The 25,795-nt window shown below is 42.0% G+C and overlaps 1 protein-coding gene across 8 annotated transcripts in view; it reads left to right on the top strand.

The window, feature by feature from the left end:
* usp48 (ubiquitin specific peptidase 48) overlaps positions 1-25,795 on the top strand; it is a 157,396-nt gene that overhangs the window by 11,376 nt on the left and 120,225 nt on the right. For all 8 annotated transcript variants that reach the window (XR_011520076.1, XR_011520077.1, XR_011520075.1 and 5 more), the window contains one exon: positions 8,737-8,845. Coding sequence is in view for 2 of the 8 variants with exons in the window: in XM_070549125.1 (XP_070405226.1) it covers positions 8,737-8,845 (109 nt within the window). In the remaining 6 variants the exon portion in view is untranslated. The remainder of the gene's footprint in view (positions 1-8,736; positions 8,846-25,795) is intronic.

Raw genomic sequence — 25,795 nt, 5'->3', positions numbered from 1 at the left:
AGCGGAGGGCTGGGTTTGGCTTTTTGTTAGCCCCAAGACTCTCTGCCTGTGTGTTGGGGTTTAACCCGGGGGACGAGAGGGTAGCTTCCCTGCGCTTTCGGGTCGAGGAACGGGTCCTGCCTGTTGTTTGTGCTTATGGGCCAAATATCAGTTCAGAGTACCCACCCTTTTCGGAGTCCCTGGGACGAGTGCTAGATAGTACTCCATCAGGGGACTCCATTGTCCTGCTGGGGGACTTCAATGCTCACGTGGACAATGACAGCTTGACCTGGAGGGGTGTGATTGGGAGGAATGGCCCGCCTGATCTGAACTCGAGTGGTGTTTCGTTTTTGGACTTCTGTGCAAGTCGCAGTTTGGCCATAATGAACACCATGTTCGAACATGAGGATGCCCATCGGTACACTTGGTACCAGGGCAGCCTAGGTCGCAGGTCGATGATAGACTTTGTAGTTGTATCATCTGACCTGCGGCCGTTTGTTTTGGACACCCGAGTGAAGAGAGGAGCGGAGCTGTCAACTGATCACCACCTGGTGGTGAGTTGGATCTGATGGCAGGGGAAGATGCCGCGTAGACCTGGCAGACCCAAACGTATAGTGAAGGTCTGCTGGGAACGCCTGGCAGAAAAACCTGTTAAGAAGGTCTTCAACTCCCACCTCCGGCAGACTTTTGACCGCGTCCCGAGAGCAGTGGGAAACATTGACTCCGAGTGGGCCTTGTTCCACTCTGTGATTGTTGAGGTGGCTGTTGCTAGCTGTGGTCGCAAGGTGGCCAGTGCCAGTCATGGTGGCAACCCTTGTAGCTGTTGGTGTATACCAGAGGTTCGGGGAGCCGTCAGGCTGAAGAAGGAGGCCTACAGGGCATGGCTGGTCTGTGGGTCTCCGGAGGCAGCTGACATGTTTCGGATAGCCAAGCGGGGTGCAGCAGTGGCAGTTGCCGAGGCAAAATCGTGGGCGTGGGAGGAGTTTGGTGAGACCATGGAGAAAGACTATCGATCAGCTCCAAAGAGGTTTTGGCAAACTGTCCGGCGCCTCAGGAGAGGAAGGCATCAACTCGCTCACACTGTTTACAGTGGGGATGGGGAGCTGCTGACGTCAACTGAGGCTATAGTCGGACGGTGGAAGGAATACTTTGAGGAGCTCCTCAATCTCACCTATTCCGAGGAGGAACCAGAGCCGGAAGACCTGGGGATGGACCGTCCAATCTCGGGGGCAGAAGTTGCTGAGGTAGTCAAACAACTAAACAGCGGCGGAGTTCCCGGGGGCGGATGAGGTTCGCCCTGGGTATCTCAAGGCTATGGATGTTGTAGGGCTGTCATGGTTGACACGTCTCTGCAACATTGCGTGGTTATCGGGGGCAGTTCCTGTGGAGTGGCAGACCGGGGTGGTGGTCCCCATCTTTAAGAAGGGTGACCTGAGGGTGTGTTCCAACTATAGGGGGATCACACTCCTCAGCCTCCCTGGAAAGGTCTACTCCAAGGTACTGGAGAGGAGGGTCCGATCGATAGTTGAATCTCAGATTGAGGAGGAGCAATGTGGTTTTCGTCCTGGCCGTGGAAGTGTGGACCAGCTCTATATCCTTGCAAGGGTGATGGAGGGGGCATGGGAGTTTGCCCAACCAATCCACATGTGTTTTGTGGATTTGGAGAAGGCTTATGACCGTGTCCCCAGGGGCACCCTGTGGGGGACGCTCCAGGAGTATGGGGTGGGTGGCTTTCTGTTAAGGGCCATTCAGTCCCTTTACCAGAGGAGCGTGAGTTTGGTCCGCATAGCCGGTAATAAGTCGGACCTGTTCTCGGTGAGGGTTGGACTCCGCCAGGGTTGCCCTTTGTCACTGGTTCCGTTCATTACCTTTATGGACAGAATTTCTAGGTGCAGCCGTGGTGTGGAGTGTATCGAGTTTGGTGGCAGGAGAATCTCGTCTCTGCTTTTTGCGGATGATGTGGTGCTCCTAGCTTCATCCAGCTCTGAACTTCAGCTCTTGCTGGGTAGGTTCACGGCCGAGTGTGAAGCGGCTGGGATGAGGATCAGCACCTCAAAATCTGAGACCATGGTTCTTGACCGGAAAAGGGTGGCTTGCCAACTCTGGGTCGGGAGAGAGGTCCTACCTCAAGTGGAGGAGTTTAAGTATCTCGGGGTCTTGTTCACAAGTGAGGGTAGGAGGGATCGGGAGATCGACAGGCGGATTGGTTCAGCATCTGCAGTGATGCGGACGCTGAGCCGATCTGTCGTGGTGAAGAGGGAGCTGAGCCAGAAAGCCAGGCTCTCGATTTACTGGTCGATCTACGTCCCAATCCTTACCTATGGTCATGAGCTTTGGGTAATGACCGAAAGAACGAGATCGCGGATACAAGCGGCCAAAATGAGTTTCCTCCGTAGGGTGGCCGGGCTCAGCCTTAGAGATAAGTTGAGGAGCTCGGATATTCGGGAGGGACTCGGAGTAGAACCACTGCTCCTCCGGATCGAAAGGAGCCAGTTGAGGTGGTTTGGGCATCTGGTCAGGATGCCTCCTGGACGCCTCCCTGGGGAGGTGTTTTGGGCATGTCCTGCCGGCAGGAGGCCCCCGGGTCGACCCAGGACACGTTTGAGAGGTTACATCTCCAATCTGGTCCGGGAATGCCTTGAGGTCCTGCCGGAGGAGCTGGCGGAGAAGGCCGGGGAGAGGACGGTCTGGAGCTCCCTAGTTGGGATGCTGCCCCCGCGACCCGGACCCGGATAAGTAATTAGTTGTTTACCTTCGGCTGACATGTTTCTGCAGAACTTCCGCCTTCGTCAGAGCCGCCGCATGGGACTGTGTTATCAGCATGAAGGATGCGGGCATTAGACGGCGACATCGTCATCAACGGAACAGCTGGAGGCTCTGACAAAGGCGGATGTTTGACAGAAACATGTCAGCTGAAGTTAAACAACTAATCACTGCTCTGTGCCTTATGAACAAAGAAGAAGTTTATTACTAGGACTTTCTGAAGTTAAGTCAAGAATTGACCTGTTGCCAGGTTGTAAATAAGAAGTCTGTTCTTAATATGTTTTGCCTGGCTAAATAAAGGTCAAAAATTGGGTTTCCACCGCAACAGGTCATCCTTTACTCAATCTGCCAATCAAACCTCGGTCAGAAGGTCAATCCTTCCCATCGTGGTTCTCAATTGACTTATCTGGTTAAATATAACTATAATTTTGTTGTGGAAAGTCAGTGCAAATATTCAATGAAAACTCTGAAAAGCTGCTTTAACCTATGTTTTTTTATTATGGGCATATCTACAGGTCCTTCTCAAAAAATTAGCATATTGTGATGAAGTTCATTATTGTCTGTAATGTACATATAAACATTAGACTTTCATATATATTAGATTTATTACACACAACTGAAGTAGTTCAAGCCTTTTACAGTTTCTAATATTGATGATTTTGGCATACAGCTCCTAAAAAAACCCAAAATTCCTATCTAAAAAATTAGCTTATCATGAAAAGGATAATCTGAATCAACTAATTAAAGGAGACATAACATGCTTTGAAGTTATTCCTTTTTACATCTAAATCATTCAGTTGGGGTCTAAATAAAGTGGAACTGCAGTTCTTTGGTCTGATTTCCTCGTTATTGTTGCTCTACAGACCCTCATCTACCCCTGTTCGGAGGAGAGTCTTGAGAACGAGCCGTTTTTGGGTACTGTCTCTTTAAACTGGAGGAGGAGCTGTAAACTCCGCCCCCCTCCATAGTGCAGACCTGTACTCTCCTCCCCCAGTCGGACTTTGTAGTTCTATAGAGAAATCATTATTTAGCATAGCAGATTTAGCATAGCATATTAGCATTTTTAAAACATGTGGGGAGAGTAGTTCATCAAGCTGTTTCAAGGCTGCTAACTCTCTCATGCATTTGTCTGTAGTCACTCACACACACCCGTCACGGCCGACGGAGGGACAAGCGAGCAGGCACGTGCGCGCGCGCACACACACACACACTCATCCGTCACGGCCATAGACTGTACATACACACACAAGGAATGCTGCTTGCTTATTTATTTCTATAAAAATGTTTTAAATAATGATACAGCTCATTAAAACATCATTAAAAGAATATATTTTATTAAGATCTCTATCTATATATATATACATACATATAATTATAAATAATTTTATAAGTAGTCTTATTTTATATTGGGTGTCTTAATGGCTGAAAATTGATAAAAAGCAGTTACATTTTAATTTAAAGATTTGAGATTCTAGTCAAAAATAAAGAACATTTCTCCAAATGTTCTTTAATGTGATCATTATAATTCTAATGCTTAGAACTTTGTTTTTATTGTCTGCAATGTGTAGCCTATATCTTTATTAAATGTGTTTAGCTGTAAAGTGGTAATTCTCTCTAATGTGTACAGAGAGGTGGACATCAGTGCTGCAGTGAAATTCCCAAGATCAGTCTGCTTTGCTAACAAATATAGTTAAATCTTACCTGCATTCTAAATAAATACCGTTAGGTGAAAACATCAGTAGGCATTGAGTTATTGATACAATCCCTAACAGCCAGAATGGAAGAAGAGCATGCTGGGTCATCCTGGATCTGAGCCTGTTCTGTGTATTTACCTACAGGATGCAATAAATGTCTACAAGGCTGAGTTTGGACCATTACATCTAAAAGAAAACATACAATCAGTGATTTTTTTTATTGTTTACATTAAAATACAAATTTTCTAAGTATTAACCTCACAGCAAATACGTAGAACAATATAATAAACAGGCTTTAGTAGTTAAACAGGCGTTGTGCACACAGGTGCTTTGTGTCTCGGTGCTGGTGGTATCTAGGTCTCAGAGTTCCTGTCCTCCTGCCGTCTTCTGTTGTCCTCAGGATACGGATTGATGTTTCCTGATGATGAGGGAGGGGCAGTATGTGGGCTTCAAACTGGTCCTGGACAACAGTGGGAGACCTCCGTTGTCTGAATACTGAGACCAGAGGGTTGGTGAGATGCAGATCTTCTCTACCTCATCTAGAAACGGAGTTGGTTCAGGGAAAACTTTTCCAAAGACCAGTTCCATGATGTCATCGCCATATTCTGCAATGATAGACAATAACTTTAATGACATATTTTGTCTACAAGCAGCTTTAGGAAAGTTGTTTCTTTAGCTTTCATGTTTATAGTCACGTTTGTGTTTGTTCACAAGTTCACTTTGCTGCAGTGACTTCATATTTTCTTACAAATGTAATAAAATAGTGACACTAAAATTATACAAATGACTCCTTATGAAAGGAAGCTCATTAGAGAGCAGTGCAGACAGACTTACTACATGCTGCAGCTGTTTTTGTAGGCCAGCTGCTGCTGAATTTGGGGAAAGTTATTCTGCACACATCCAGATCAGATGGTCGATTACAGAAAATAATGTAATTCAATAATTTCTAAACAGACTAAACAAGTAAAACATCAAATAAATCACTCTGCTGTCATCAGACGGAGTGATTCAGGGGGCGAGGTGTTCTTAATGATGAGGGTGGCTGAGGTGTGTCATCACTCACTTTGGTCTGGTCCAGACCGTCTCTTTACTGGTGGGTCTCCTTCCTCAGTAGGTGACGTGAAGCTCCAACATCTGAACGTTCTGTGTTCCTTAGAGGAGAAGAAAAGTAACATTAGCAAGCTGGCTAAATTATTTTTTACTAGCATCTCAAGGACTTGGAGAAGCAGATCTTCACTTACCTAAACATCAGACCAGTTTGTCCCAGCTGAGCTCATCAGGGCGTTAGGCTGACAGCCTGTCAGTGAAACACGGCTCCAGCCTTCTGGATGTGGACTAAAAAGCAAAGGAACATTTCTACTTTTGTTTTAATTATTTTACAGCCGATTTTATCAGCTTTCCGACGCTCACGCTCATACAGACGGTGAGCTTTGCTGCGTCTGACTGATGCAGAGTTAGTTTTTATATCTGCAGTGAGACAAAAAACTAACCTCACTTCACTCAGAGATTGTTCTTTAAAACTCTATTAAATCCACTGTGTTGACGCACTTTAATGACTTTGTCACGCTGCATTTTAGCTGATATGGGACTTTATTTACTGGATGCTAAGATTACATCACACTCACGTAGAATAACACACAGGCTCTCTGCTGTTACAATCAGTGGGAGGTTATCATCTGGTGTAAAAGAAGGCGTTGATCATAAATCACGTTTTATTCCACGAAAATCAGCCAAATCCACATTAATCTGGGTGCTAACTTTGCTAGCATACTGTGCTAGCGATAGCAAGCCGGATGCTAACGCTTTAGTGCTGCTAATGCCCGTAAATCTAAAGTAAAGTTTGTCGACATTTTAGAGTGATATGAAGCTTACCGCTCTGCTGCTGTGTCCCGGTGCTGCCACATTCAGATGGCAATGACTCCTTTTAGATAGATGAAGCCCTCAGTACTTACTAGCCTGGAGACACGAACGAACGAACGAACCACGCGCGCGCGCACACACACACACACACACACACACACACACACACACACACACACACACACACACACACACACACACACACACACACACTACTTTTTCTTCTGTGTTTTTTTTAGCAGTAGTGTCATCAGCTCCTGGGTTTAAATACTGCCACACCACCCTTCCTTAAACGAGGAACAGTTTTGAGCTGTGTGTGGCTAAAATAACCAGACATTCTGCATTTTTCCAATAGGACTACAAAAAATCTTAGCGAGAAGAAAAAATGGCGGATTGGCTCTGTGTTTAGCCGAGGGCCATTACCATATTTGGTAGTTATCCTGACGAAATAAGTTACTGATGTAATAGATAATTTGAAAAACTGAACGGGTGGACAAATATGCCCAAAACTTAATTATTAAATATCTAAATAGCAACTCCAGTGAATAATATAAGCCTTTCTGCTCACTTAGACACTTAAAATGTGAAACACACTGTGTTAATGGATAAAAAAGTGGGTTTTTCATGTTATGTCTCCTTTAACTCTAAACACCTTTAAAGATTCCTGAGGCTTTTAAAACTCCCAGCCTGGTTCATTACTCAAAACCGCAATCATGGGTAAGACTGCCGACCTGACTGCTGTCCAGAAGGCCATCATTAACACCCTCAAGCAAGAGGGTAAGACACAGAAAGAAATTTCTGAACAAATAGGCTGTTCCCAGAGTGCTGTATCAAGGCATCTCAGTGGGAAGTCTGTGGGAAGGAAAAAGTGTGGCAGAAAATGCTACACAAAGAGAAGAGGTGACCGGACCCTGAGGAAGATTGTGGAGAAGGACCGATTCCAGACCTTGAGGGACCTGCGGAAGCAGTGGACTGAGTCTGGAGTAGAAACATCCAGAGCCACCGTGTACAGGCGTGTGCAGGAAATGGGCTACAGGTGCCACATTCTCCAGGTCAAGCCACTTTTGAACCAGAAACAGCGGCAGAAGCGCCTGACCTGGGCTACAGAGAAGCAGCACTGGACTGTTGCTCAGTGGTCCAAAGTACTTTGTTGTAGTTTTTGACAAAAAATAAACAGAGTTGCTGCTCAAAACATTAAAATAATTATTTCATTTTCTGTTCCTCACTTCAATGATTGCCTTCAATGGTGTCTGTTTGTTGCAACCACCAGGTACAAAAACGAACTTGTTTTTATTTGACTGTTTTTCTGTCCTGTCTCTTTCTATTATCTTCCTGCATCTCCTCTCAATCCTAAAGAAAAACTGCAACCTGGCTTCATATATATTCACCTTATGAGTTACCTTTGAACTGCAGTTCTAAAAGATCTACCGACTGCAAAAACAGCAGAGCGCGCGCCGGCCGCACCGGTGAGGTGCGTCACCGGAGGACAAAACAGGTGATGCGCTCCACTCCACGTATCAGGCACAAATAAAAGACAGAAAACATAAAAGGAAATGAGCTGATATGAACGGTCGCGTGTTAAATTTGTTTTTGAGGTGGCGACACCTAATTTGATAATGTTACTGTGGCCGTGCTCAGGACACAGATGTCTGGAGCGCGTCAACGATCAGAGCTTTGCATGCGCAAGCTGGTTAAGGTTAGGTTGGGGGTAAGGGTAAGGTTAAATTGCAAGAGGGTAAAGTTCACAATTCGGTCAATTGTCCATTTTACCGTGGGCATCAGATATCGACGCTCTGGCACAGCGCGAAGCCTCCCAACGCACAGGGGCTCGTCACCTGCTGTCTTTTTCAAGGACTGCATCTTGTTGGTCATTATCACGTGACAGCGACTAGTCGATGAAAGGCATAAACATTCACTACAGAGCAGTGTAGTCGACTAGTTGATATAACCCCTAGTGTAAATTACTTTACATTTCCTGAGTTGAAAAAGTGCTGAAAAAAAGAAGAAAATTATTTTCTTGTCCCTCATTGGGGAAATGTTGGTGTAAGTGCAGAAAACCTGATATCCGATGACAAAAATGCTACATTATTATTTTCATAGTCAGTAAAGAGAATGCAATATGACCATGGCATAAAAATGGCAGCCAGTCACATAACTCTACTAATTGTGTGTTTTACTGGAAGTGACAGAATAACTGATAAGATGTTGATGCTTGATATGTCAGAAACTCAGTTTTAAATGTTATTGTCTTTCTTTTACAAGTATACAAAACTCATCAAAAGAATTTATGGTCACTGAACCAAACCAGTTATGTTCATAAAACACGTTTTGGAACCTTTAGCTACCTGACATTTGATCATTTTCCCAAAGACACTTTTTACAAAGCAGTTTTAGACTGTGAATAAATGCAAAATTATTCATTTATATTGGCTCATTGCAGATGTAATCAGTGTGGACGATCATCAGCACTCCCATCCCGATTCTACGAGCTGGAGCTGAACATTCAGGGCCACAAGAATCTCTCTAAGTGCATCACTGAGTTCCTAAAGGTAACTTTGGTACTCGTCTTGTCTTTCCCCCCCAAACTTAAACATAATAAGAGCTTAACACTAGTGGGTTTTAACCAGAAGCACCAAATAATCAGTGCTGCACTATGATATATTTTGCTGAGTCAGGTTATCCATGGTAACAAACCACCTCTCAGGATGGGAAAAGATAAATGACCCGCACTAGTATAGTGCCTTATAGAGGACCCCAAAGTGCATTACACTGCAGTGTATCATTCATCCATTCACACACACATTCATACCCTGGTGGTGATGAGCTACAATGTAGCCACAGCTGCCCTGGGCGCACTGACAATGGCGAGGCTTCCGGCCACCACCAGAAGGTGAAGCGGGCTAAGTGTTTTGCCCAAGGACACAACAGCAGTGATCTCAAACCAAAACATGTGGGAGCATCACGTTTATACTTGTCCATTACTCCTCACACCACATGTTTATACCTGAGGCCCTCTGCTGACCAAAAAAAAAAAAAAAAAAAAAATATATATATATATATATATATATATGTGTGTGTGTGTGTGTGTGTGTGTATGTATGTATGTATGTATATATGTATATCAATATACAAGACGAGAGGATTTGGTGATAATGGGACTAGAAACCCGACACAGAAGCTATGCAAAAGCAGTAGCAAATCATGACACAGCAGAAGAGGCTTCAGACAAAGAACTTGAGACACTAGAACAGCAAGTTGTTACTTTTCTGCACAGTAAGAACATAACTATTCAAAGAGATGTTATATCAATATGTCATGCACTGCCTAAAAAAATTTGAGAAAGCTAAACCGACTTATTGTAAGGTTTACCAGTAGAAAACAAAGAAACAGAGTTCTGTTACAAGCAAACAAGCTAAGAGGCACCAATGTGAATATAAATGAACATTTAACCAAAAAAAAAAAAAAAAAGAGGGGACAATAGCTAGAGAGGCACGGATGCTAAAAAAAGCAGACAAAAATCGTAGCTACATGGACAAGGAACGGGAGTGTATGGATCAGAGAACAAGAAGGGTCACAGGCTAAGATAAAGGAGCTGGGAGAACTGGAAAAAAATAATAAACAGTGAAAGTTGGAAGAGGGATGTGGAATAAAGTAAAATCTCTTATAGCATCACATAAATGAAATGCAAGTATACCACAACACAAGCATATGGACATAACAACAAATACATATGAGGAACTAGAATACAAGATATATGGCCCTGGAAAGGAACTAGAAAATAATGTGTACATACATATGAATGATAAATGTGAATATTGTTGTGAACAAGAACTAAGTGATTCAGTTTTGATAGAAGGTACCCTCTCAATCATTCACTTCAATAGAAGTTTGTATTGCAATTACTTTAAAATATTGTATTATTTAACCCAAAATAAAAAAAAACCTTTCAAATCATTGCTATAACAGAAACATGGTTAAAAGAAGGAGATGAGGAGGAGGTATAAATAGGAGTATGAAATGTACTTTATGAATCGGAATAATAAAAGAGGTGGTGGTGTTGCACTGTATGTATGTCACAATTTAAAAAGTAAAGTCATTCATAACATGTCAACAGCCATCCAAGATGTACTGGAAATGATCACTATTGAAATAATCTCTGAAAAGACAAAAAACATAATAATAAGTTGTATCTATAGAGCACCTGGATCTTGTGTAGAAACATGTACAAATACAATTACTGAAATGTTGAGTGGAATCTGTAACAAGGATGTCTTTCTCTGTGGGGACTTTAATGTTGATCTGGAAAATGTAAACAATTCAAAGACAGCAAACAACTTCATAAATTCAATGTATCTACTGGGTCTGTTTCCACTGATAACCAAACCAACAAGAATTGATGCGCATAGCTCAACAATTATAGATAATATATTTACTAATGCTTCAGAGGGGATAGAGAGAAGTGGAATAGTGATGACTGATATCAGTGATCATCTGCCAATTTTCACAGTCTATAAAAATCACCAGATCAAAAATCAACAAAAAATGGAAAAACTTATAAGGGACAGGTCACAAAACGCTATAGATGCACTAAAAAGAGATATGGAACAACAAAACTGGGAAAAAGTATATGTTGATGATGTAAACATGGCTTACAATTCTTTTATAGGAATATTATGTAGTCAATATGACAAAAACTGTAAAACAAAAACTCAAACAAAAAGAGGGAGGATGAACAAACCATGGATGACAAAAGGGCTGCTGAACGCCTGTAAGAAAAAATTACATTATATAGATGTTTTTTAAAACTAAGAACAAGTGAAGCAGAAAGGAAATACAAAAAATATAAGAATAAATTAGTTTCTATAATAAAAAAAAAGGCATTATTATAGCAATTTATCAGAAAAAACAAAAATAATATTACAGCAACTTGTTGTATAATGTCATAAAAATAAATAAAATAGCTTCAACTGTTCCAAATTATTTTGAAAACGGACAGTCTGAAATTAGTCAAACCAGTAAAATAGTAAATTAATTTAACATTTTTTTTTACTAATGTGGGACCTGACTTGGCAAAAACATTCCAAAAAGAACGTATTATAGGTGAGAATATCAAAAGCAATAAAAACAGTATATTTTTAAGTCCAGTAACTAGTGATGAAATAAGAAATATTATCAATAAATGCATCAATAAAAGAAGTACTGACTGTGATGGTTTAGACATAACATTGATAAAAAATATAATAGAAAGTATTATTCATCCATTGACTTACACATGTAATTTATCTTTTGCAGCAGGGACATTTCCTAACAGGATGAAAATTGCAAAAGTCATACCACTTCATAAAAGTGGAGACAAACATATCTTTTACAACTACAGACCAATATCTTTATTGTCACAATTCTCAAAAATACTAGAAAAAGTATATATTGCTAGGTTGGACCGATTCCTGATCAAAGAAGAGATATTAAATGGCAGTCAGTATGGTTTTAGAACAAATCATTCAACATCCATGGCATTCATGGAATTAACAGAAGAAATATCGGAAGCCATTGACAAAAATACTCATCTCATAAGTATCTTTATTGATTTAAAAAAAGTATTCAGTACAGTGGATCATAAAATTCTTATTAAAAAACTTAGTAAAGATGGCATCACAGGGATGGCCCTAAAATGGACAATAAGTTATCTTACCAATAGGCAGCAGTATGTTCAAATAAACAACACAAAATCACATGTAAATAACATTACTTGTGGTGTACCACATGGGTCGGTATTGGGCCCTAAACTATTCATCATTTATATAAATGACATTGTTGAGGTAAAATGCACCTTATTTGCAGATGAGACAACTTTTTATTATTCCGGAGATAATGTTGAGCAGATGATAGAAGTGATACAAACAGAGATGAAAAAAAATTAAACTATGGTTTGATGGGAACAAACTATCATTAAACAGTGATAAATCATGTTGTATGATATTAAAGGGGCATTATGGAAGTGCGACAGCCAAAACATGTATAGAAATAATAAATGTCTTCTTCATACATTCTCCTGCAATGCCCTGGTCCTGTAGAATGAGCCCTGGCATTTTTACTGTGATTGCCTGTTTTTCTGTAAAATCACAGAAAAAGAGAGATGCTCGGGTCGAGCAGGCTGCTTCATGCGCGTTCACGCTCAGGCATCGCCCGTAGCATTTGCTATACGTAGCTTTAGCAGCAGAGAGAGGCAGTGCCACTTTGTCGCTGTTCCTAACGCCTAGTGACAATGCTAGCTACATTTCTGAGGACCCTTAGCTACTTTCTGTAGAACTTTCTCCTAGATATTTCCTGCAGATTAGAAACTAAATAGCCATTTTCGCTCCAAACTGTTCTTTGAACGTTGTTTCAGCTGTCGTCAAGGATATAGAAGTTACAGATACAAAGGACGTCATTGGTGCTTTAGCTCACCTAGTAAGACGTTGGACTCCCGTGCAGAAGTCCTGGGTTCGATTCTGGATGTGAACATAGTTTTTTTTTTTTACATTAATGGTATATATTTTTTACAGTAAGATGACAATATTTTTATTTGAGACTCACCGAACGGCATTGAATTCACAGATAAAAAAGATGTGGGTTCAACTTTCATTTTGGAACAATTTTTTAAGCAGGGGAAGGGAATGATCTGAGCATGCAGGAGGACTGACCCATCATAAACCTTTGTCGCTGTGCTGAAGAGAAAGGTACAGAACCAAATTATTTAATTAATTAGCTGCACGTTCTCCTGTCCTCTGTCCTCTGGGCCACACACACACACACAAGGGACTGTCTCAGCTGTTATTTTCGTTAAGGAGTGTGCACGTACAGCATGCGCGCCTCGTGCACGAGCCTACTATTGAAGCTGCCGTTCTGCTTTTGGCCTGAGGGGGCAATCGCGAGCATAAAAATTCAAAACTCCGTAAAGTCCCTTTAAGTAATACATATTCAAATGATGAAATCTTATTAAATATAGATGAGATTAATATTAAGAGTTAAAGAAGTCAAGTATCTGGGAGTCATCACTGATGAAAAAATGTCTTTGAAACTGCATATAAACAGTGTCAAAACTAAAATATCTAAAACGATTGCACTGTTACATAGAGCAAAAGGGTTGCTTGATAATAATTCCCTATATTTGTTATATAACTCACTGATCATACCATACCTGAACTACTGCATTGAAATATGGGGAACAACATATACAACTTACACAAATTCCATTTACATCTTACAGAAAAAAGCAATAAGAATAATCACAAGGAGCAACCACAGAGATCCGTCCAATCCATTATTTATAAAATCAAAAACACTAAAATTCTATGATCTGGTGGACTACAATATTTTAAAATGTATGTACATTGCAAACAAAGGGTACGCACCTGCAAGTTTAATCAAAAGATTTACAAAAAGACAGCAAATATGATTTAAAAGGACATGAATTATTTAATATACCTAGACATAGGATACTCATAAAGGAATATTGTGTCTCCATATATGGAGTTAAAATGTGGAATAAGTTAAATACTGAAATCAAGAATGCAAAAACAATATTGACTTTCAAAAAAGAGATAAAAAAAGAAATTATTAACCTATATAGATCTGTTTCATAAACACGTGAGGGGAGGGGGGTTGAGGGGGTGAAAGAAAAAAAAGGGGAAAAAAAAGAGAACAAGTCTATTGCTGTGTCTCAATTCAGGGTCTGCATCCTTCGAAGCACCCAGCCTACTCGGCCGACGTGGGCTGGGTCCTCCGTCGGCCGGGTAGACCGGATGTTAACGGCTGTGAATTTGGACAGGCCTAGCCTTCATGAATTCCCGCCACTCCCTCGGCGAATGTTCCGTCGCCTAGCAACCGTGGAACCGCTGAGCAGAATGGAGAAGGAACTTTAAACGATGGAGCTCGAAGTTTTATTTAGCTTTTTAATCATTTCCTTGACTGTTGGAGAGCTAATTCAGAGAAAATACTTTCGACAAGCTGAGCCTGAGCAAATATGTGTTAATAGTTTTTAATACTTTCTAAGGGTCTTAATTTGACCAAAACCGATTTATCACCTTTTAAGACTTTTCAAGACCCAGCGGATACCCTGTAATATTAAACAATTCACATTTGTAAACAACAAATAAAATTCAAGAGTTTAATACAGAACTGATTTTATTTAGATATTTCTTCTATATGTACATGTTTAATCTTTCTTAACCATTTTTTCTAGCAAAATAAAAAGCTTGTCAAAATTCTCCCTTCTCTCCTGTGCCCTCTGCTGCTCTGCCTCTCTCTGCAGCCTCATGTCCTCCCTGATCAGATCCAGAAGCTGGTCATCGCTGTCACCTTCCCCTGGATGCCCATTTTCTCCAGAATAGTCTTAACAAACATGCAAGAAAAAAAAAACAGGAAGAGAAAAGATAGAGAAAAGAGGACAACGGGTTATTCCTTTCATGTTTTCACAGAAAAAACTAAATTTAAAATATGAGATGTTATTGTACCTCCATGCTACAGCCGCCGAATACTTTGCTCCAGTGATCATGTGGTCCATCTCTGCCCTAAGCTTAATAAAGTCAGTGGTTTTCTCTTTTGTCCCTAAAATACAAACTTCTATTAAAATCAGGGGGGAAACGTAGCGGGAGAAGTACAACACCGAGCGGCCGAACATACGAGCCGAGACCGCAATACAAGCACTTTTACTGTAACATTTCAAACTAAAATAACGTTCTTGTGTCACAAAAAGCCCTTGACCTAACAGTTTTCAAGTTTATACTGACATTTATATGCGCAATCCTCTCCGACAGCTCCCGCTTCACTGTCCGCCATTGTTTTTAAAAGTTCTGCCGTCCGGCCCGCAAGGCATCTTGGGAAATGTAAACCATTGAAGGATACACCGGACCCATCCTTCATTCAGGCGAAAAGAAGGCCGGATTCGTCGACCGCATTTGAAAGAGTCTTCGAATTGGGACAGGCCTAGTCGCGGCGCTGTGACGTAACCGGCCGACGAAGGATATAGACCCTGAATTGAGACACAGCCTATGTATGCATATGTGTATATATTCAATTCAATTCAAAAAAACTTTATTAATCCCAGAGGGAAATTGATATGTAAGTATATATGTACATAACTTTATGCTTCTTTCTGTGTAACTTGTTTTCTCTCTTTTTTTTCAATTCATGGGTTGAGGTTGTGTCGGCCAACCAGTCCAGAAACAATATTGTTAATATTTTTTTAAGAATCATATGTTTGTTTTATTTGTATTAATGTTATTTTAGTTTAAAGGGGCAGGTAACATAAGTTTTTCTTCTTTCTGTCCCCCTTTTCATTTTGGCTTTTAGCAGTTTAGTTTTGTATTTTTATTTTAATGTCAATAAATGAAAATAAAGTTGAAAAAATTTACATATATATATATATATATATATATATATGTAATTATGTGTATATATATGTATGTATATGTATATATGTAAATGTATATGTATATATATGTGTGTGTGTGTGTGTATACACAACAAAAATATAAACGCAACACCTTTGTTTCTGCTCCGATTTTTCATGAGATGGACTTAAAGATCTAAAATTCATTCTCGATACACAATATTACCATTTCTCTCAAACATTGTTAACAAATCAGTCTAAATGTGTGATAGTGAGCACCTCTGCTTTGCTGAGATAATCCATCCCACCTCACAGGTGTGCCACATCAAGATGCTGATCTGACATCATGAGTAGTGCACAGGTGTACCTTATGCTGCCCACAATAAAAGGCCACCCTGGAATGTGCAGTTTTGTCTCACAGCAAAATGTCACAGATGCCACAAGCATTGAGGGAGCGTGCAATTGGCATGCCGACAGCAGGAATGTCAACCAGATCTGTTGCTCGTGCATTGAATGTTCATTTCTCCACCATAAGCTATCTCCAAAGGCGTTTCAGAGAATATGGCAATACATCCAACTGGCCTCACAACCGCAGACAACAAGTAACCACACCAGCCCGGGACCTCCACATTCAGAAGGTTCACCACCAAGATCGTCTGAGACCAGCCGCTCAGACAGCTGCTGAAACAATTGGTTTGCATAACCAAACAATTTCTGCACAAACTGTCAGAAACCATCTCAGTGAAGCTCAACTGCATGCTCGTCGTCCTCATCGGGGTCTTGGCCTGACTCCAGCTCGTCGCCGTAACAGACTTGAGTGGGCAAGTGCTCACATTCGATGGCGTCTGGCACGTTGGAGAGATGTTCTCTTCTCGGATGAATCTCGGTTTACATTGTTCAGGGCAGGTGGCAGACAAGTATCTGTCCTGAATCTAGTTCTGATGTGGCGTTGTGTGCGCGAGCGCTTTGCTGATGTCAATGTTGTGGATCGAGTGGCCCATGGTGGTGGTGGGGTTATGGTATGGGCAGGCATCTGTTATGGACAAAGAACACAGGTGTAAAGGGTTATTTTACATCTATTTAATGAACCATAAGATATGAGATTCCATAGTGAATATGAAATCAATCTTATGGATTTTTGGGTACTTTTAACCAGAAGATTGGAACTTTTTATTGCAGGGATTATGTAACAACTTCGTATCAACTCAGAGACAAAAGAGAAGAAGAGTCAAGTTTTAAAAGTTTAAAGATTTATTACTAAACAAATTAAACTAGACTAACTTTAAACACTAAATGTATGGTGTAACTAAGGTGAAGTGAGACGGAGAATGGTGTAGTGTAGAATGTTGTTCAGAACCAGCAAATCTGGAGAATTTGGAAAACAGTCATTTCATTCCGTTACATATCCCCACTTTTCAATGGTACGGTGGTCGTACAGAGACCACCTGGCGTTGAATAAACCAGAGTCCTAAAGGGACTCCGGCGATAGGGAAAGGTGCAGTTCCCCAGGAAGAGGCCAAAAGTGGTGAGGTACGAACCCCACTCCGAAGAACAGTCTCGTATAATCCCTTTGGAAGCACACAAGTTAGCAGATTATTAAGATATGCACGTGGAGGTAATAATTTGAAGCAGGAGCAACTTTATGTATGTTTATGTTTATGTTTATTTGGTAGACGCTTTTATCCAAAGCGACTTACAATTTATAACCTATAGGGCATGTTGTGATCTGTGGGGGAAACTGGAGTACCCGGAGGAAACCCACGTATGCATGGGGAGAACACACAACTCCACGCAGAAAGGCCGCAGCCGAGTTTCGAACCTGCATCCTTCGTGCTGCGAGCCAACAGCGCTAACAACTGTGCCACCATGCAGCCCATATATCCACGGGTAGAGAATACTTCCAAAATAGTATATTGATCTTTGTAATTGCACTTACGCAAGCATGAAGTATCCCAGCAACCATGCCGGAATCCACGGATGTCCAGGTCCTACAAGCCGGAGCACCAATCAGGAGTAGAATCCGATGACTAATCATAGATCCACCCCCAGGAAGCGAGGATCATCGACGAAACTCAGCAGAGGAGAGAGAGCACAGCACAGGGCACTTCAATGTAGACACAACAAAATGGCATCTAATGCAAATTAAGAAACAAAAAGAAACCTTGCACTGTGAGTACCTGCATGTACTATGTGAAGCAGTTATGTGAATTAGCGTTTTAAGTGAAGAAATGGATGCAATACACTACATGTACTGGAAAAAGTGGTGCAAAAAGAATCAAATTAATAAAACCCTATATTGCATATGGGAGAAATCACTGCACTAAGTAAAAATATAATCAACATGAAGGGCAAAAATGGTTGTAGCCCATAATGGTAAATTAACAAAGTTAATCATAAAGTTTTCAAAACTTAATCACTGTAGTAAAATTCTATAAAAAGATAGATATGAGTGTCAAAGAGCACCAAAAATGTAAATTAGTGAAGTTAGTAATCAACCTACATGTGAATGTACCCATAAGGAATTACGATTAGTGAAAATAAAAATAAAAAATTGGATAACAGTAATATGTGGACTAAACCCATCTACTGTTAACTACCTGATTACCTGACTTCAGGAACCTACAGGATGTTCATCTCAAATCACCCAAGTCTGCATGTCATGTATAAACAGGAAAGACAACCACGGACACACACAAACATAGACAAACTTGTGTAACTCGAGATAAAGAGCTATGGAAACTACGAGGCGCGAAATCACCCCCTTTCAAAGTCGGTAAGTTGTTGGTGGTAGCATTGACCAAATTAGTGGAACCCTTGTGCGGTTTGATTTGGTCCCTGCAGACCCATTTATAGACGGGCTCCTTGTTTGTTTGGGTAATCCTGATCTGATACACGACTGGAGAGAGCGTATCAGTTATCAGGTATGGGCCTGACCACTTCGGCAAAAGTTTCTTAGCCAGCTTCCCAGAGGTGTTCTTGGTGTTACCAGTTTTAGGAGCAAAACTGAGGTCAGAATGAGAGGCCCTCTGATCATGAGGAGTCATACTGCCCCCTGCTGGTTTCTTCAGACTTGTCTGTGGAAAAGAAAACACAGCATGCAGATTGTTGTTAAGGCTCTGCAAAACCCGCTCACTAGTGAAAGCCACAGCGCCACCAGACTGAACTGGCTGGAACAGCAGGCGATGGTTAAACATTAAGAGATCTGGGGGGTCCTCGGAGAGAGACACCTTACAAGAACCCAGATTCATACGGTTGTATTAGAGGAGGCTGTGGGGGAAGCAGTCGCGTTTAGGATCAGACAGAAGCATGTGACTAGCAAGAGACACATTGTCTGCCCTGAAGACTGAAACCAAGAATGATATAGGCTATAGACAGGTGCAGCCTTACGAAGGTCCGGAGCAGATGTGCTCTCTGGAAGGCCCCTGGTCGACACACAGGTGCGATCAGAGAGATCAGGGTCAGCCAGTAGAGGTACAGGGCGACATCTGGACCCCCCCCCCCCCCCCCCCCCCCCGGTAGGTAAGTCACCCACCTGAGGTTTAGAGGTCATCAGCGCCAGCTGTAGTGGAGTAAGGTCAGTGATGGCGTCGGCCCCCCTTCTGGTAGGTGGTGTTCCCACCGCAAAGTACTGGGCTTCAGCTGGAGTCTCTGTGCCACCATCAACTCTCCCTGTGGCAGGTGGCGTTCCCACTGCAGGGTGTGGAGTCTCAGGCGGAGCGTCGCTGCAAGCGTCAGCTTCCCCTGGGTCAGGTGGCTTTCCCAACTCAGGTAGGAGTGGTTCTGCTGCAGGGACAACACAGGCTTTGTGGACATCAATGATTGTAGAGGTAGTGGATTCCCTGGTCAGTCCGGCGCCGTTGCGGTCAACAACACCTGACCGAGGAGTGACACGAACACAAAAGAAAGCACGCAGCTCAGGAACACAGTCAAACTCCAGAGAAGGATGTAGATGAGCTTTTGGATCAGAAAGGTGCAAGATCATCTTGCTGATGGCAGGGTCCTGGATCTGAAGACTGACAAGGTCATTTATAGAAAAGGCAAGTGGAACAGACACAAACACCTTCAGATGGTTGAAAGATGGACGCATCATCAGGGGGCCACACGGGTTTGAGGGACCATGAGGTGCCCACATCTTTACCTTGAGTGGCAAGAGGGTCTGTAAAGTTGTTGAGATGACCGTTAAGGAAGTTCTCTAGCAGAAGTCGAGCTTCAAAGCTGAGTTTCTGGCCACTGATGTAGCTGGAAAGGTGTTTACCTGCCCACACGGTGGAAAGAGAAAGATTATTGCAATCAGGATGTTTTAACACAAGTTGTTGTTTTTCTCGCTCTACTACAGTGGTAGGAGCATCTGCTTGGTCCACGACCTGCTCAATTTGAGAGAAAACATCAGAATGTGACTCTGATGAAAGCTGAATCTGTGGTGGCAAAGGTTCTGGGCAAGGTGGTGAACATGTTGTTCCCCCCCTTCTCAGAGTTGCCAACCATGAGACAGTGGAGGTCAGGAGGCAGAACGATGGGCAGAGGTTCTTGAACCCCTGACCAGAGTTCCCCCCCCTTTCACATCAATGTGCCTCAGAAAGTCCATGCCAAGGGGGAAAGGCATGGTTCCACTCAAGGGATGTTTCAAGATCATAGGACCGATTGTGAATTGGAGCAGAGTCTTAGAAGACGAGCACTGTAGAATCAGAGAAAACACGGTGTAAAGGGTTAATTTACATGTTATTTAATGAACCATGAGACATGAGATTCCATAGAAAATATGGAATCAATCTTATGGATCGGTGGGTAGGCCTACCTTTAACCAGAAGATTGGAACTTTTTATTGCAGGGATTATGTAACAACCTCGTATTAACTCAGAGACAGCAGAAGAGAGAGTCAAGTTTTAAAAGTTTAAAGATTTATTACTAAAAAAATTAAACTAGACTAACTTTAAACACTAAATGTATGGTGTAACTAAGGTGAAGTGAGACAGAGTATGGTGTGGTGTGGAATGTTGCTCAGAACCAGCAGATCCGTTGAAACGATTAGTTTTGATGGGAGTGAAGGTGATGTCTTCGCTCTAAGCTTTGATTCGGAGATTCATAAATACATAAGATGCCATTTTGTCGCTCCACACATACCCTTAGAATGAGACCTCCGTACAGATCCAGAATGCCGGGTCCTCGAACCCGTCTTTCGGTACTGGAGCCGATGAAACAGCGTCAGCAGTATGACAGGCTAGTCTTTGGATTGTCTCCAGGTAAAAAGCGACAGTTGGTTGACAGCGTCAGATGGACCCGGAGGGTCAGTGAGTTCAGCTTTTATTCTGAAAGGAACCGTTGCTTGGTTGGTAAAATGCAACAGATTTTATCCAGCTTGTCGTTGGTTCTTTCGGCTCAAGAGGAAAGTTACGGATTGGCCACTCCGACAACTTCTCTAGAACGCTTTGAACTGGCGTTAAAGATGATGTGGGCATAGTTTTATACTTTGGATGTTTTGGTCTATGGTCGAATGAAAAGATGAGAGATTTACCAAACACCACCAAAACCACGCCTCCGTCAGATCTGGCAGATTCTTATTGGAACAGTAAAAGCAATGTGTCATGTCTTAACCTTACGTGTGATCAGTCTCTAGTGGAAACATTTAAAGTTATATTACTTATTATATTCCGTAGGATTATAATATCAAGTAATTAATATTTTCATTTCACAAACTGGTTCACATTTTATTATTGACGAACACTTTGTTTGATTAGCTTATTAAAACTAGAGTTCTTTGATTTATTATAAAGAGAGAGTCCTTTTCTTCATTCTTGGGCTGGAAAGGAAAACAGTTTAGAAGCAAATGCATGACCTTGAGCAATATCTCATGCAGATTAGTTCTTGCTGAGGAGAGGGGGAAAATGACTTTTGGGTGGAAAACAGTCATTTCATTCCTTCACACAGGTGCATTTTATTGATGGCATTTTGAATGCACAGAGATACCGTGATGAGATCCTGAGGCCCATTGTTGTGCCGTACATCCATGAACATCACCTCATGTTTCAGCAAGATAATGCACGGCCCCATGTTGCAAGTATCTGTACACAATTCTTGGAAGCTGGAAATATCCCAGTTCTTGCATGGCCAGCATACTCATCGGACATGTCACCCGTTGAGCATGTTTGGGATGTGTTTGACCGGCATATATTTCAGCGTGTACCAGTTCCCAATAATATCCAACAACTTCGCATAGTAATTGAAGAGGAGTGGACCAACATTCCACAGGCCACAATTGACAATCAGATAAACTCTATGAGAAGAAGATGTGTTGCACTGCATGAGGCAAATGCTGGTCACACCAGATACTGACCAGTTCTGAGTCCCCAGACCCCCAATAAAACAAACAACTGCACATTCCAGGGTGGCCTTTTATTGTGGGCAGTATAAGGTATACCTGTGCACTACTCATGATGCCAGATCAGCATCTTGATGTGGCACACCTGTGAGGTGGGATGGATTATTTCAGCAAAGCACAGATGCTCACTGTCACACATTTAGACTGATTTGAGAACAATGTTTGAGAGAAATGGTAATATTGTGTATCTGGAATGAGTTTTAGATCTTTTAGTCCATCTCATGAAAAATCGGAGCAGAAACAAAGGTGTTGCGTTTATATTTTTGTTGATTGTATGTATATATATATATATATATATATATATATATATATATATATATCATATTAATGTGTGTGTGTATATATGTATATGTATGTGTGTGTGTGTGTGTGTATACACTGCTCACAAGAATTAAAGGAACACTTTTTTTATTGGGCATGGCATGAAATCAGTTAAACCTGTCTGATAATTTCCTGGTTGATTAAGCAGCTGAGGGCATTGTTAATCACTTTCAGCCGTATTGGTGTTCATGGACATAATGACAGGTGCACTAAAGTGGCAACAATTACAAAACGCTCAAAACAGGACTGGTTTAACATGTAGAGGTCATTTCAAGTTTCTCCCTCTTGATCTTTTTTGGCTGGTTTTTCTCTCGTGCTAGTTTTGGCTCTCTACTGGCAGTTAGGGCTGCTCGATTATGGCAAAAATAATAATCACGATTATGGTGACTGAAATTGAGATCACGATTATTTAGGACGATTTTTCTATTTATGTTGATTTTGTTTTTATTCAGTCATAAAATTGCTCAGGGCACAATCAGGACAAAAAATAAATAAGAAACAAGATGATCACTAAAATAACTCCTGATTCCCAGTATAAAAAGATCAATATACTTATAGCTCATAGTCTATGACCCAAGGGCTATAAACCTTGGTTTAACTCATTTAAGTCTAACCAGTACAGACCCAAATTCCAATATCTTGCAAATACTGACAGCAAGAATTATACAGAGGCATTTATAACAAATAAACGCAAATAAATTGATGTTCACAAAATGTTGCATAACATTTATTGAGTGTGTCACGGTGCTGTAGGAGAGTGCACTAGCACCGTGTCCTCAGAGAGATTAGTTATTATTTATCAGCGTGAGGAACTTATTTCTACCTTATTTATAAACTATTTATTTACAGGTCCATCAGTTATGTCCCAACCACAGCTGCACTCCCCACCCCCCAACCCGGTCTCACAGCAATCAGGGGCAAGATGCACGTGTGTTTAGCAAGCTGCACGCGCACATTTAGCTGTGTTTTGCGGCTAAGGAGTCCGCAGGTGCGGTGTGTGTGTCACTCACTCTGGTTAATCCAACAGGGAGCCGGCTCCGAGAGCTGTCTTTAGCAACCGACACATCACTACATCATTCCCTTTCCTAATGTCCTGAAGAGCGGTCCGGAGCGCAGGCGGAGTGTTTAGCTAACCTGCAGGAAACGTCGACGACAGTTATCCAGAAAGTAGCTAAGGGTTACCAGAGATGTTTCTGAGGTGTTCACTGGGTACTTTTAAGATTTAAAAATTCAAGAAGGGGATCTGAAAAGCTGTTGGAAATAGCGTCAAAGTCGCCAAGTTGGCAACACTGGAGGAGCGCTTCATTTGCAACTCAGGGCAGCGCAAGTGGGAGGAGCAAATAATCGGCTTGTTTTGTTTTTTATAATTGTTCAAAACTCAGATCGTAATCGTGATTAAAATTCGATTAATTGAGCAGCCCTACTGGCAGTATGAGGCGATTCCTTAACCCTACAGAAGTTGCACAGGTTGTCCAACTTCTCCAGGATGGCACATCCACACGTGCTGCAGCAAGAAGGTTTAATGTGTCTCCCAGCACAATCTCCAGGACATGGAGATTTCAGGAGACTGGTGGTTATTCTCGGAGAGCTGGACAGGGCCGTAGAAGGTCCACAACCCATCAACAGGACTGATACCTGCTCCTTTGTGCAAGGCGGAACAGGCTGAGGACTGCTCATGGCCTACAGAATGACCTCCAGAGGGCCACTGGTGTGAATGTCTCTACCCAAACAATCAGGAACAGACTTCATGAAGATGGCATGAGGGCCCAACGTCCTGTAGTGGGCCCTGTGCTCACTGCCCAGCACCGTAGAGCTCGACTGGCATTTGCTCAAGAACACCAGAATTGGCAAGTCCGCCACTGGCGCCCTCTACTTTTTACAGACAAGAGCAGGTTCACCCTGAGCACCTTTGATAGACGTGAAAGAGTTATTAATATTGAGACTTTTTGTGCTCTACATTTTATTTATTTATTTCTACGCTGTACGGAAGAGGATTAGAGCCACTGACAAAACAAAAAAATAAAATAAGAAAAGAAAGAGAAATCTTACTTTTTTCTTAGAATTCTGACTTTTAATCTCGGAATTCTGACATGGAATTCTGATGCATAAACAAGCCTTTCCAACGGAAAAAGTTGAACCAGACACGGCTAACGACAATAAGCTAACCGAATCCAAGAGCATGGATGCTATTAGAGGTAGCATTATTGCTGAAGTCAAAGAAATATGGCCAGACGTCCAAAAAGAAGTCAGCGCCGTATCAGGGTTACTGAAAAAGAGCTAACAGAACTTAAGGAAGAAATGAATGGAAAACTAAACATGATATCAACAAACTTAAAGGAAATAATAATAATAATAATGCATTGAACTTATATAGCGCTTTTCTAGACACCCAAAGACGCTTTCACACACACTCACATTCACACACTGCTAGTGATGGTAAGCTACTTGTAGCCACAGCCGCCCTGGGGAGGTCTGACAGAGGCAACAGATGTCTCAAAGAGTAGAGGAGGCCGAGACGAGAATAACTGAAAGAGGAATTTTGTGTGGATCTCCACGAAATCCTCACTCAAGCATTAGAAACCCAAGAAAAACTCCAGATTTAAATCTCGGTCCTAGAGGCGAGGTCGCGCAGAAACAATATTCGGATACATTGCGTGCCGGAGGGGGCAGAAGGAACAAACATCTCCGCCTTTATCGACTCCTTCATAAAAACAGCGTTGGGACTGCCAGATACACACTTGGGGATACAGCGATGTCACTGATCCTTGGGACCACAACCTCCCACCCGAATGCAAACCAAGATCCATTATCGTTTGCTTTCTGGAGTATAAAACTAAAGAAATGATACTAAGCACAGCATGGGGGAAAAAGAGATCAAGCACAAAGGGAAAAGAATCTTTTTTGAACAAGACTATACAACAGAGGTGCTGGCGAAGAGGAAGGCATATGCCCCCATTCGGAGAGCGCTGAAGGATGAAGATGTGCATAACCAGATCCTCTACCCGGCGCGTCTGCGGGTCTACTATGCATCAGGCCCAATAACCTACAAGGACATACACGATGCTACAGCAGACATGGAAAGAAGAGGGATACTGGAATCCACCCGATCAGCTCCCAAAACACTCCCTCGTGAGCCTGGAAACAACTCGCGATGGGAAAAGAAGAACACGTCACGACCAGAAAAAAAGATGAAAATCGATCATGTTAAAGAAAGACCGAAAGAATTTTGGCGTGACAAGTCCAACCCTTAAATTAACAAAAATGCTGCGTCACCAATTAACATAATTGTTAATGTTTCCTCTTATTATGATGCATAAGACATTTCTAAGTTGAAACCCTCTCTTGGACTTTCCGCTTCATGCATAACTCACCGTTTTTTCTATCGTTCGGACTTTGGGTTTGCATCCTGAGGGCTCCCTCTCCCAGATC

This window comes from Nothobranchius furzeri, chromosome 3, assembly GCF_043380555.1.
Source record: "Nothobranchius furzeri strain GRZ-AD chromosome 3, NfurGRZ-RIMD1, whole genome shotgun sequence".
NCBI lineage: Eukaryota > Metazoa > Chordata > Actinopteri > Cyprinodontiformes > Nothobranchiidae > Nothobranchius > Nothobranchius furzeri.
The sequence above is the reverse complement of the archived record's forward strand: the minus strand, read 5'-3'. Positions and strand labels throughout refer to the sequence as shown.